The sequence below is a fragment of the Nannospalax galili genome, unplaced genomic scaffold (genome assembly GCF_000622305.1).
Source record: "Nannospalax galili isolate Female #2095 unplaced genomic scaffold, S.galili_v1.0 scaffold488, whole genome shotgun sequence".
Lineage (NCBI taxonomy): Eukaryota > Metazoa > Chordata > Mammalia > Rodentia > Spalacidae > Nannospalax > Nannospalax galili.
In genome coordinates this window covers 1889366-1903526 of record NW_008360316.1, presented here as the reverse complement: position 1 = coordinate 1903526, position 14161 = coordinate 1889366, and the positions used below count along the sequence as shown (strand labels likewise).

Here is a 14161-nt window from a genome sequence, read left to right as displayed (position 1 = left end):
GTGCCTGGTCAACTTATCTAGTGTCACTCCCTTGAAGAAAGCCAACTCTCCCTCTACTAGTACTCATCAGTTCAAATGGAGCTGTGAAACTTGACTTCTGACCTGGAATTAGTACATGGAAATACTCTATTGTAGGAGAAAGCAGAGCAATGACAGTGCCCTCTGTCATGTTTATATTTGTTGAGTTAAAAAAAAATTTAATAAAAAAAACATTTTTAAAAAAGTAAGTATTTAGGGTTAGTTTTTTAAAAACTGAGGGTGGGGGAATTTTAGTTGAATGCCCTATATACAGCTCTACTGGCTATTTATAAAGTGGAGTGAAGGACCAGCAAGATGATTCAGTGGATAAAGGCTCTTGCCACGAAGCCTGACAACCTGGGTCAGATCTCCAGAATCCACACAGTGGAATAACTGACTCCACAAGCAGTCCTCTGACCTCCGTCTCCCCACTAAACAAATAAACAAATGAAAACTGACCACAAAAATGTTTTTCATCATTTCCTTAGGGATGAAGAGATGGCTTAGTGGTTAAGAAGAACACTGAATATTCTTGCAGAGGACCCAGGTTCTGTTCCCAGCACCCACATAGCAGCTAACACCTAGCCTTAACTCCAGCTCCAGGGGGTCTGACGTCCCCTTCTGGCTTCCATGGGTACTGTCATGCACATGGTGCACATACATACATGCAGGCAAAACACTCATACACATAAAATTAAAATAAAATCTTAAAAAAAAAATAAATCAGGGAAACAATCCTATTTATAATAGCACACACACTCACCCTGGAATAAACCTAACCAAGAACAGTATTCCCTAAAACTGTGAACCAAAATAACCCCCACCCTTCCTTCTTTCCTTCACTCCCTCCCTTCTTCTCTTCTTTCCTTCCTTCCTTCTCTCCTAAACTTCTCCCTCTCTTCCTCCCTTCCTTCATCCATCCCTCCCTGTCTTCTTTAGATTCCTCTGGTCAGATGTTTTGTCAGCAACAAGACATGTAACAACTGATACAGCAAGGGTGGGAATCAGTTTAAGTCAGGATCATGAGCAGCACTGGAGAGTGAGTGTTGACACCAACTAGTGGAAGGAATGTTGTAAAAACCCCTTTTCTCACTCCCCCTGTTCTGGGGTTTGAATCCAGAGCCTCTCAAGTGCTAGGCAAACATGCTACCACTAAGCTACATCTCCAGGTAAAGGTCAGAAATTTTAAACACAGTTCTGTGAATGACATACAGATAGACCCAATAAATGGTAATTACCATAGAGGCACAGGGTTTTTCTTGCCTGTCCTGGTGCAGATGCGGCTCAGCTGATAGAGTGCTTGCCTAGCATGCATGCTCCTTGGTTCTATCCCCAACGCTGCATACACCAAGCAGCACTCAGGAGGTGGACACAAGAGGATAAAAAATTGAGGTTATCCTATACTATCTGGCGAGCTCAAGGCCATCTGGGCTAATGAGACCCTACTTCCAAAAAAGAAAAAGAAAAAAAGAAATTCATTTAGCAAGTCTCAGAGGGTTTACATTTAATAGACCCAGCACCTGGGAAGCAATGTGCTGTTAAGATTTGGGAATCCGAACTCGATGCAGCCTCTGGCCAAAGGCCAAGTGCATCAAAGCCTCCAGGATCTCACCCTCCCTCCAAGGAAAGCAGCTGCCCCAGGCAGGCGGCGATACTTACCAGCACAAAGTGCACCAGGGCGTCAGAGCAGAGCCAGGCGAGCACCGCACGGTCCACCGGTCCCCTCCCGCGGCCCAGACGTAGGCCCAGCATGCATCCCGCGGCCAGTAGCGTCGAGCTTAGCAGCAGCGGGGCCACAGAGGCCCGGACCAACTCCCAGCGCGCGTCCATGAGGCTGGCTGCAAAGGGAAAGCGCCCTGGCGAATGGCCTAGGGGCGGGCCCTCCGGGGAGGGGCGGGGCCTTCTGGGGCGGAGGCGGAACTGAGGGCGGGATCACCTACTGGCTAGGCTTTGCAGCCCCTAGCTCCTGCCCGTTTCCGCCTTGAAGGTTTCTGGGACTTGAATCATGCTCTACAACCTGCTTAGTCTGCCTCCAGAAAACATCTGCCCAGACCAGTCCCAAAGGATTTGATAAAGTCTGATTTCTAACAAGGGTCAAAAAGCTAAGCCATAAAGGGAAGTCCAAAAAGTGGGAATTTTGCTAATAACTGGGGTTAATTTTGGGATAAAAGGGTTCTTGCCAACTCTTGCTAGAAAGGTGCAAGAAAAGTTTTCAACCATTATCCAGCTGACTGATACTATTTAAAAATTCGGAAAGCTAGCAGACGTATATGGCAGATGAGTTGCCCAGCATAGGGCTGCGTGCTCCCACCACGTTCCTTTACATAAGTTTACAACCCTGTGAGGTCACAAGTCAAACGCTGCATGGCTCCACTTATGTGAGATGTCCGACATAGCTCTTCTGGGATTGTAGCTCAGTAATAGAGCACTTGCCTAGCACACGCCAGATTCCTGGGCTCAATCCCCAATAGTGGTGGTGAAAAAAACAGATTCGTTAGCAACATGTAGTAGAATGGTACTTACTAAAGGTTATGAGGCAGGGGAGTTGTTTAATGGAGATAATTCTGACTTTGCACCAGTGGTTAATTTCTAGAGGTTGGCTTCACAGCTGGGTGAGTATAATCAGCTCTACTGAGCAGCAGGCTTGCAAAAATTGTTGGCTAAGAGGGTGAATTTTGTTATGTGCATTCCTACAATTAAAAAAAGACTGCTAGTACAAGTTTAAAACCTTCCCCATGTCACTTCCTATACTATTTTATTTGTAGCAGGTAACATCTGAAAAAATTATCTTTATCCCTTACTCTTACTCTCTTGCCACTAGAATATACTTTCCACAAGGCCAGGGGCTGTGACTGGCCATGGTATATCTGGCACCTATTACAGGATTTGGTATATACCAGCTCTCCAATGAAATCACTGCTGACTGAGGGATCACAGCCAATCCAGCCAGCCACTCTCATAACAAAAAACTTATCATTACACTTAGAATGGTCAATGTTATTTTTCAACCACAACCACGGTTCCCCCAAATTTTCTCACACTTTCCTTGTGATGGTTAATACTGTCTGCTTAACAGGATCTAGAATCACCTAGGAGACAAGCCTCTGGGCATGCCTGTAGGGGGTCATCTAGATTAGGCTATGGGCAGACATGCCTTAACTGTAGGTGACATTGTATCATGGAGCAGGGTCCTGGACTGAATAAAAAGGAGAAAGCAAGCTACCTTTAGTCACTCTGCTGACTGCAGCAGTGACATGACCAGCTACCTCAAGCTCCCACTATCATGACATCCCTGCCATGGTGGACTGTACCCTTCAACTCTGAGCCAAAATAAACTCTTTTTCCCTCAAGTTGCTTTTGTCAGGATATTTTTAGTCACAGCAACAAGAAAACTCTTAGTAACTTGTCCTTTACTAAAGAGCAAAAAAGAAACTAGTGAAAAACTCAGATTATGAGGCAGGAGAGGGTTCAGCAGTTAAGAGTGCTTTCTGCTCTTCCAGAAGACCCAAGTTTAGTTCCCAACACCCACATGGGTGGCTCACAGCAACCTGTAACTCCCACTGCAGGGGACCCAACGCCCTCTTCTGGCAGATGCAGGCACCTGCACTTAAGCACTGTGCACACATACACACACACACACACACACACACACACACACACACAAATTTTAAAAAGCTTAGATTACCTGTCTTCATATTCTGCCCCTGCTCTCCAGTCCTCTCTAGTTTCTGCCATATCACACTGATGGCAGTTCCCACAGGACAAGAACCTCCTTCTCACTAAACCCAATGAACACGTAACCCTTGTCCCTATTTTGCTTGGCTGCTTAGCAGCACCAGTAGATGATGACATCTTTTCCCCATTGATTCTCAGGAAAACTCACAGGGTTTTGTCTCTATGCCTCTAGCCATTCCTTTTGCTTGTTCTGCAAGCTCATTTTCCATGCCATGCCCAATGAATGCTGGAATGCTACAAGTCTTAACCCCTGCTCTCACTCCAAACATCACACTTTCCTATGTTTTGATGACCCTCCAAATAGGCAAAGTAGTAAAACCTCTAGCCCGTCCTCCCCTCAGAACTCCAGAGTAGTATTTCCAATGGCTGCTAACAATCCTATGGATGTTTCAACTTAGTTCAACCCCTTGCAGGTATGATTTTTCCGTGTCTCACGTTAATTCCATTCCCTCTGCTGCTGTAATCTAGAAATTAAGAATCATCCTCCATACTTCCCTCCACCCAGACTCAACATCTCAGGCATTGCCAACTCAGGTCTGTGTAGCCACCAAGCACCTTTTGATCTATGCACTTCATGGACCAAGCTGTTCACCACCTTTTGCCTCAGTGTCTCACCCTCACTAATGTGACCATTAATCTTAGGTAACTTAACCCAAAGGACAGTTCCTGTCCTTACCTTACCAACTAGAGGTCCTTGTTAAACATAAATCTTCTATTACCCTTGTGTAGTAATTTTCTATTGCTAGAGAAGACTTATCAGGCTGTGGAGTCTGCCCCTAACTATTCAGTTTGCCTCTCCCTGCCCCTATTAATCCTCTCCATTATAGTCTTTGATTGCAATCTTTGCTTCCCCTAACTTCCACAAGGCCTTTATACATACTCTTTCCACACCAGAAAGCTTTTGCAGTCCACCTGCCCAATTAACTCTTGCTTATGTACCACAATAGTCTTGGGAGTTTGGAGAAGATGTAACCTAACAGAACATTCTTCATGGTGGAGAGGACGCATAGGTATCCGTAAAGCACCCCAACTGTGGCTGGCCCTTAGGAAGAGTTCACCAGCCTCATCACCTTTCTGACTAGGCCTATTCCTGTAATTTTGCTGTTTTATCTATCCTGTGCCCTAGCACTATACCTGGAATGGGGAAAGATGCTCAATAAATATCTGAATGTTTCTAAAGGCTATTTTAAAATTCCTATTCATAAAAGACTGGAGATATTGAAAATATACATAGATACATTTAATATATTATGAGAAAAACTAGGCTGAGACAGTATGGTATTGAGATTTCAAATAGGCAGATGTTAACGTAATGGGCGAAAGAAAGTTGAGGCTGTTGATTTCAAGACTATGATAAAACTGGAAAATAAACTCCCCCACGCTAGGAGTGTCCAGAGGAAAGGAATGCTGTCATTCCACCAACCCAGAAACTAGTCATACCACTCTTCACTGTTGGGTGGACTGCTTAAACTGACAGGAACCAATCAGCGGGGGTCGGGGTGGGCACTGCCTGGGGTGCACTGGCTGAGGAAGGGCTCTTATTATAAACAGAAAAATCTCTACCTGGGGGGGGAAATCCTAGTCCAATCACAGAAACTTGCAATGATGGGCATTTAAGGGGCTTTGTTCAGGAATAAGGGAGAACTATAGCAGCAATAGCCAACAAAGCAGATAATGCTCCTTGGAGTAAGGGACTCATTCACCTAACCCTTCTCACTCCATAAAAATGGCCTGCCTCAAAAAGCTGATTTTATCTTTAAACCATCATGTAAATGTATATTCTGTAATACTCCTCCATAAAACCATTCTACTTACCATCTGGTAAGATTGCTAGTCCATGAAGGCAGCCCTTGTTTATCTTAGTTTTTCATATTACATAGCACAAGGTCCCATCACTAAGAAAGAGAATTACTCAGTAGATGGCCATCTTTATGGTAAGGGGACACTACAGAAGAAACTCCGAGGTTTTGGGTTTTGTTTTCGTTTTTTTAATGTGTATGAGTGAGTGTATTGCCTGCATATATGTAAGTGCAGCCGTGTTGTGCAGTGCCCATGGAGGTCAGAAGAGGGCGTCAAATCCCCAGGAATTGGAGTTACAAATGGCTGTTAGCTGTCATGTGGGTGCTGAGAACTGAACCCAGTCTTCCACAAGAGCAGCCAGTGCTCTTAACTACTGAGCCACCTCTCCAGCCCCAGTTCTGTTGTTTTTTGAGACAAGGTTTCTCATCTAGCCCTGCCTGTCCTGGAACTTGCTATGTAGACCAGGCTGGCCCCAAATTCAGACCCACCTCCCTCTACCTTGGGAACTTCCAGAAGACAATGATGAACAGCATTTCTTAGTCATGATACTCATGTTTTGATTATTTTTAGTGGTTCTGGAGTTTGAACTCAGACCCTGGTGCATGCTAGGCAAGCTCTCCGCTGTTTTTTTTTATTTTTAAATGTTTGTATGTGGGTATGTGCACATGTGCACATATATGCATGGAAGCCAGAGGCATTGAATTCCCCAGGAGCTGGAGTTACCTGTGGTTGTGAGCTGTCCAATGTAGTTGCTGGGCATTGAACTCAGGTCCTCTGAAGAGCAGTGTATGCTCTTAACTTGAGCCATCTCTAGTCCTGTTCTCTTCCTTTGAATTACTTAATAAACTTTAAGTCTTTTGAGGGGACCTCAAGAAGTGAATTTTAAACTATGCTGTGATGGGGGGGGTTCAACACTAGCTCTTCTTAAAGAAGTTAAAAGAGCTTCAACTAAAGTTGCTAAAAATCACTAGAAAAGCATACCACTGTTCACACAACACAAAGTCACTATCTAAGATGCCTCTGTTCAGCAGTTTTCTACAGGAGTTGATTTAGGCCAGTGTATGACTGTTTCGCCAGCATTGTAAATAGACATATCACGTGTGTAGTGCCTACAGAAGCCAGAAGAGGGTGTTGGATCCTCAAGAACTGGAGTTACATATGGTTAGCCAACGTGTGGGTGGGTGCTGGAAGCTGATTTCGGATGCTCTGCAAGAACTGTCAGTGCTCTTAACCTCAGAGCCATCTCTCCAGCCATATGAAGAGTCCCTTTAAAGCTTCAAATGAGTGGTAGGTCAATGAGCACTGTTTGGGGTCAGCTTTTTAAGAATTTACACTCCTTTTCCCCAGAGTTAATTCTCCAGAGTTCGAAAACTAACCAAGGGTCAAAAGCTAGGGTTAAAACAACTAACCATCACCGAAAACCCCTGCTGTCCAAAGGCAAGGTGCTTTTGGTTTACCCACAGCAATTACCCTGAAAGGATGGCCTTGGAGAAGATGATGGCAAGATGAGTGCCACCATTTATTCACTTATGCACTGACTGCTTTTAAAAGTAATGTGAAGTGGCATTATACAAAAGTAAAATATACACAAAAGTTTGGCTGTTACTTTGTTCTAATTAATGGAAGATTTCATTTAGAGTCATACTTCTATCAAGTAAAACTTTCAGGTTTACTACTACTGATATGTCCTATTTTGAGAAGTTAGGCAGACTTTAAAGTTTGACTGGTTTGTTTTGGGAAAGTCATAATCACACCATGTTCTCAAATACATGGTCTCGTTCTAAATTAGTGTTTTCAATCTGAGATACATATGGATGGGGCCATGAATCAGCAGAGGCAGAGAATGCAGTGATGAACCTGCAGAACACCAAGGACTGCCTGCCACCACCAGAAGCTGGGAAGAATCCTTCCCAGGCAGAGAGGAGGAGAGCCTGGCCCAGCCAGCACCTCAATTTCGGCCTCCCAGACTCCAGAATTGCACCACAGTAATTTCTATTGTATGACGTCACCTGGTTCGGTGGTTCTTTGTTACAGCAGTTTAGGAAATTGATACAGACGTTAGCACTTGTGGTTTGTCACAAAATACTCTCTAGTGTGGCTACTGGTTGGTCATCCTTGTTTGTTGCAGTGGGAAGGAGTGATCAGTGTGCAATGACTGTCATTCATGCTTCACCATCACTGTGGCCAACATTTGAAAATCATTCCAAATTTAAACTTAACCATACAGAAAACACAGCTAAGCAATTATTTTCAGAAATAAGCCTTCCAATGTTTTATCGTATTTGATAGCAGCTTTTTTTATTGGTTACAAAACCTAAGCCCATATACAAAATTAGGAACACGTTTAGATGCCTCTTTTGAAAGAACATTTTAGTCTTTTTTTTTTTAACTGAGTTTAAAAAAAAATAAAAACAATGCGATTTTAAAACACTGTTTTGAAAACTTAAAAGTGCAGCAATATACTTAGTCTTCTTTATCTACGAATGGTGCAATTCCAATTCCAGACTGGTAAGGTCACAGCAAACTGAATCAGCAAATGCACGTGTGTCTGCACTGCTTGATGCTAATGTTACTTAAAGGTTAGTTTGCACTTAAAACACGAGGAAATAGGAATCATCAAAGTAGAGGCCCGATTTCAATCTCGATGTGTGCAAAATTTAAAAGGTAACTGTCAGTTAGTATGGAGAGTTCAGAAGAAACTAAACTGCAAGGGGAACACTTCACAATATCAAGAAGATTTGGACTTTAAGGGTTTCACCGAAGTTTGTGACCTTAATTCACTTTGACTTTGCTATTCCTACTTTTAGTGAATACCATAGAGTTTCAAAATTTAGACAACAGTGTCTGAACAGGATGCAGTTACCATATGAAGCTTTAACTCAAATTTGGGTAAAGAAAAAAAGGCACAATGAATTTCAACTCAATTTTATGTGCACAAGAGTTGAAAAATCTGAGCCACCTTAAAGAGAAATTGATTCTAAAATTTATAAAACCTATAAATAATCAGAGGCCAAACCACTATATTAAAACAGATTCTCTAGCAAGTAAAAATCTTGCAGTTTAAACATACGCTTGTATCCACTTTAGATACAAGACAAAACTCACTCTTTAAAGTGGCTCCACCTTGGCAGATACATATATTTGTAATGAATGCACACCTGCTATGTGTTGTTTATCAGTGAAAACACCCCAGCTGATTCACAAAGCTCTGATGGCATCTGTCTCATCTTCATCACAGTAAATACACCCCCTATCTGAGAACTAACTTAGTTTAGATTTCTATCCCTTCACATGAATGCATTGGGAAATTATACCCAGGAAACAAGAGCAACAAAACCATTTCTGTGTCAGCACAAATTATTCACCTTAAAAATTTTCAAATCGATATTTGTTCCTTAATATCCAGGTCAGACAATTTGCCAAAAGCAATGACTTTATGTAGTAATACCAGAATTTGCAGAATTAAAAAACACTGCAAATCAGGCTAAGTTAAATAACTGCAGATTATTCCTCTATACAGATCCTTGCTTTATCTTTTAACAAGCGCAGATGCTTTTAGAGTAGGATCTGAATGAACTTTCCAATACTCAAAGAATGAAGTCTTATAACACTTCTAAATAGTTGCTGGTTTGTTGCCAACCACATTATCAAAAGCACTGGTTACTAAGTAAAAAATGTTTTAAGACTAAATTACAGTAAACATGAAAGCTCCACAGTTTAAACCCAATATAAATCAACCATATCCAATTATCAAATTAAAACAAAAAATATTAACTCCTGGAAGCTGAAAGCAAGACTTCTTCTTAAAACATCACCAATGAGTATTTTAGACCTTTACCATTTTGTTTTTATTTATTTATTGTATTCAGGGACTCTTGCTTTCAACTTATACAGAAGTTCAAGTCTGTAACAGGTTGCAGCTCAGGTAGAATACCATGCACAGCATTTGATTACTTCAAAACAGCAGGAACACACAGGCTGAAGTGAGTGGTCAAATAGGGCTTGCTGTTCTCAAAAATTAGGTATAATGGCAAAAGCATTACCATCGATATCTAAAGTTCTTCCTCCAACCCTGGCTTCTGAGGCAGATAATAAACACATCAATTACTGGTAGATGAAGTACAGTTTTTAAAAACTTATCTGTTTAATCAATAACCAAGTTTCTTGTTTTTAAGTTACTTTTTTTTGTGTGTCAGTTCCACCAATGAAAATCATTTGGCTTGTACTTTAAAATCTATTCTTCCACATAAAGAATATGAAAATATGTTTGTGGAGGACAATGATGGAGGCTCAGGTCACACTGCACCTCTGGAGTCTTCCAAAGTGAATATGCATCATACCAAAGTGTCTTGATCCACAGTGCACCATTTTCCAAAGGAGCATCAGTGGGCTGCTGATGCGCCACCGCTATGGAATATTCTAACTGGAGACTGCAGTTGTCAGCATGTGGCACCAGGGAACAAGGGAAAATAGGATAGTTGAGATTGTTAAGGAGAATTCTAAAACAGTTTAGGAAATCATGCATATGCATTTACAGTCCATGTGAGAGTGACTTTTGGCAACTGCAAAGTGACTGAGACATGGCTTGCTTTAGAAGCATCAACACGAAGAGGCATGAGTGTTCTGGAGCCTTGCTGCTGCTGTTCTTATCGTTCGGTAGCCATCTGGTGGTGCTTCGGATTGAACGGAAGATGCTGCACTCAAGTGACCTCAAAAATTAAACTCTTTTGTTTGAAGGTTGGCTGTTGGATCAAAATTGTAAGTACCTCCTTGTGTTGCTTCCGGAATGAGGCTAGGATCTTCATCAATCTATACAAATAAGGGGAATATTCTATATGAATATTACCTAAAAACAACTGGGTAAATAAATAATAACTTTATTAAGAAATTAAATACAACTGAACGTGAATTTAAAAAGTTCCCCTTTCTTAAGTTCCTGTATCTGTAGGTATACTTAATCTATCTGAACGTCATTTCTGTAATTACTATTTCTTACCAGGTAATAGACTAAAAATGCAGCGAGACCCGCTTTTATAATTTCACCTTATAATGAAGTTTTGATTAAAGTATTTAATAAATTAATGGAGTGTCTAATAGAAAATATTAATTCACATTAATAAAAGAAAATCTTAGTAACTTTGCATTATGTCTCAATTTTCATGCAGACATACCATATTTTAACACATACTTACATCATCACCAGAGAAATACTGATCTATGATTTCAAACGCTAATTTATAAATGTCTTCGTTCTCATGCTGCTGCAAAACTTCAATTTTCTCCAAACCTGATAAAAATACCCAAATAATTAAGGGGATACTAATCAAAACTCTACAGAAAAGTTCTATGACTCCCAGAATATGACTTCTTTCCACTCAAAGATGACAGTCCAAGATGTGATGCCATTTCTTTAGGTTGCATGGCAAGTCAGTGACAGTGCAAGATTTAAAAACTCACCAGAATGTTTCAACACAATCATCATATTTTATATGGAACGTCTTAATCCTTCTGTTTTCCGAATATTTATGACTATGAAAATGAAGTTTTTAGAACTTACTCATTAATTGATAAAAGCTTTACATTAAAAAAAAAAAAAAAAAGTTGTGTAGGTTCTTATATCCCAGAGGCATAATGAACAGAAAAGGGAGGTTTTCAAAACGGTAATCACAACAATCTTTTTTTGGTTTTCTGAGAAAAGGTGTAGTCCAAGTCTGGCCTTGAACTTGCAATCTTCCTGCTCCTGTCTGTCAAGTGTTATTATAGGTGTGAACATCCATGCTCAATTCAGAATACCTTTATTTGTATTTCCAATACATTCACTCCATGCATAAGACATACAAACTTATACATTTTTGTTGTGGTGGTGGTGTTTTGAGACAGGGTCTCATTGTGCATCCTGGCTGTCCCCAAACTCACAGAGATCCTGCCTGCCTCTGCCTCAGGAGTGCTGGGATTAAAGGTGTGTGCCATTAAGCTGAGTCACAATTTTTTAAACTTAAAACTTTAATACTTACCCTTAAGATGTTGTTTTGACATTATATTCAAATAGTTGATTTTTAAAACATAATATACAAATCAGGCAAATGGAAAAATAGGTGTCATCGATGATAAATATGTGCTGTACTTATTACTATATGTTGTAATTATTACTGCAATAGAAATATATATATATATATATTTTTTTTTAAACTAAAGAGAAAGAATACAGTAAGTTATACAAACTTTCTCAGTTACGGTATAAACGTATGAAGCTAATTTTTATTGATCTTAAAAATGAAACATCTTGGGCCAGGCATGGTGGCGCACGCCTTTAATCCCAGCACCTGGGAGGCAGAGGCAGGCAGATCTTTGTAAGTTCCAGGCCAGCCTGGTCTACATAGTGAGTTCCAGGACCCTGTCTCAAAAAAGACACACACACAAAAAATAAGATGCAAAAAAGGGAAACATCTTAGCACAAAATAAACAGCAAATTAATAGTAAGATGATTTTTCTTTTATCAATATTATATAATTTTGGACAAAACTTATATTTCTTGTTTTTAAGAAAACCTTCCAGTTTAAGTAATCTATGATGCTATTGCATTCATATTCTCTCAAAGCTTAAACTGGATAGAATATTCATACAGTCAAAAAAAAAAAGCAAATCAATCAAATCAATTATCATACTTGGATAAACTAAGTTTTAATTAAAATTGTTTTAAAAAAAATGTATTTTTATTTTTTATTTTTATTTTGTGTATGAGTGTTTGCCTGCATGTAAGTGCACCCATGTCACACAATACCTGCAGAGGCCAGAAGAGGGTGCTGGATCACTTGGAACCGGAGTTACAGATGGCAGTTAGTCACTATGTGGGTACTGGGAACCAAACTCAGGTCCTCTGCCAAGAGCAGCCAGTGTTCTTAATTGCTGAGCCACCCCTCCAGCACCAAGATTTTATTTTTAAATTAATTATATGTACATGTGTGTTTGGATACGGGTATGTGATGCAAGTGCCAAGGCTGTAAGCCATCTAACATGGGTACTGGGAACCAAACTTGGATCCTTTGGAAGAGTATTTTGTACTTTTAACCTCTAAGCCATCTCTCCAGCACTCCACTAAACAAATTTTTTAAGGCCTGGACACTTCAGTAGACATTCAACAGGTATACTTCAAGAACAGAATTTTGAAATACATGTTTCATATTTCCTTACCAGAAATGACAGCATTTTATACGACATTTCCCGCTCATTAAAATTTTAAAGTAACTTCAGTGGCATGACTTTAGCATATAGTTGTGGCAATCATAAAAAAACCTTTACACCTGACAGAATTGAAACAAATACACAACTAGGTAATCACTAATCTTTTCCAACAACGTGGAATAGCGTTTCCTAAACAGGGGTCTATGTAGTCATATGACAATATGAAAAGCATTTGTCTTGTTTATGCACTTGAGATGCTCTAACAAAGCTTTTACCTACTCTGGTAGTTCATCAGGCTTTTAATTTGCTCCCATGCACTATGACATAAATAGGAATGCTGTTATTTGGATGTGGCTTATTTCCTAATGTTTGGTGTGCCATAGGCTTGGTCCTAGAGATGCTGAGAACAGTAGCATCTTTAAGACCTGGGGTCTACTGGGACATGATCACATTTGGGGTATCTAGCCCTTAGTAGGATTAGCAAAGCTTTTGCAGGAAACTAGTTTCCTCTCTCAAGAGCAAGTTGTCATGAGAGACTGAATGTGCACCTGGATCTTTCTTTGGCTTACTCTCTTACCACATTATCTCTCTCATGCATTCTGCTCTGTTGCTTCCAGCCCTGAGTACTTTGCCATAGGCAGGGGGGGGGAAATGGGGGGACCTTGTCTTAGCCTTTCACTTCCCTAAACTGTGAGCTAAATCAGTATTTCTTTATGAGCACCCAGCCTTGGATATTTTTGATAGCGCTATGGAAAACAAACCAATACAATTAGTGTTTCCTAAAACCCATCCATCTCCAGGAAAGTCAACTTCACAGCCAGTATTTCCAAAGACTGAACTAATATCTTCTGGGAAATTCTCTTGTATTGTTACTATATTCAGTGAAGAACAGCAAAATAACAGCTTAACACAATGCACCTGTAGTAATTTTCTTATAAACTGACTTCAAAGGAACTATTACTTTAGAATCCCAGTGTCTTTTCTTCCATCTTACCTCCACATTCTTCTATTATTTCAGCTATTGTGCTTGCTTCATCACCAGCCATTATCAGAATGTTTTTCAGACCATCTAGAACCACCTGAACCACTTGAGAGTCTTTAACTGACAGTAAATTACAGAATGGGGGTATTACATTCTGTTGTACAAGATACTCAACCTAGACAATAAAAGAAAAGAAATTTTTATTTATGTGATTACCCCCTGCCCCGCACGCAAAGAGTAAAGTACACAGATTAAAACATTCAGTTAACTTCTAAAAATAAGGAAGTAGGGTACTTCCTGAAATCAGTGATAAGTTAAAATATTTTTCAAACTCACTTGATCTTTTCTGCCACTTATCGTTAAATTGCTAATTGCCCAAGCAGCTTCCTTTTGTGTTCCAAAGTCTCCCTGAAAATTAAAAACAAAGTCACAAAATGAATTATC

The 14161-nt window shown here is 40.2% G+C and overlaps 2 protein-coding genes across 8 annotated transcripts in view; both read right to left on the bottom strand.

Annotated features, from left to right (window-relative positions):
• Positions 1 to 3757, bottom strand: part of Ebpl (EBP like) — a 79045-nt gene extending 75288 nt beyond the window's left edge. For 2 of the 6 annotated variants that reach the window (XM_029559588.1, XM_029559587.1), the window contains exons 1-2: positions 3704 to 3749; positions 1678 to 1856 (exon numbers count right to left, since the gene is read on the bottom strand). In XM_029559588.1, coding sequence (XP_029415448.1) covers positions 1678 to 1856; positions 3704 to 3713 — 189 coding nt within the window. In that variant the 5' untranslated portion in view covers positions 3714 to 3749. Of the gene's footprint in view, positions 1 to 1677; positions 1857 to 3703 lie in introns of all 6 variants that reach the window. The other 4 variants (XM_029559586.1, XM_017796077.2, XM_029559589.1 and 1 more) reach the window with 4 other exon arrangements.
• A 4067-nt stretch (positions 3758 to 7824) lies between these two features.
• Positions 7825 to 14161, bottom strand: part of Kpna3 (karyopherin subunit alpha 3) — a 68751-nt gene continuing 62414 nt past the window's right edge. For both annotated transcript variants that reach the window (XM_008824972.3, XM_029559579.1), the window contains exons 14-17: positions 14054 to 14125; positions 13730 to 13892; positions 10746 to 10840; positions 7825 to 10362 (exon numbers count right to left, since the gene is read on the bottom strand). In XM_008824972.3, the coding sequence (XP_008823194.1) occupies positions 10264 to 10362; positions 10746 to 10840; positions 13730 to 13892; positions 14054 to 14125 (429 nt within the window). In that variant the 3' untranslated portion in view covers positions 7825 to 10263. The remainder of the gene's footprint in view (positions 10363 to 10745; positions 10841 to 13729; positions 13893 to 14053; positions 14126 to 14161) is intronic.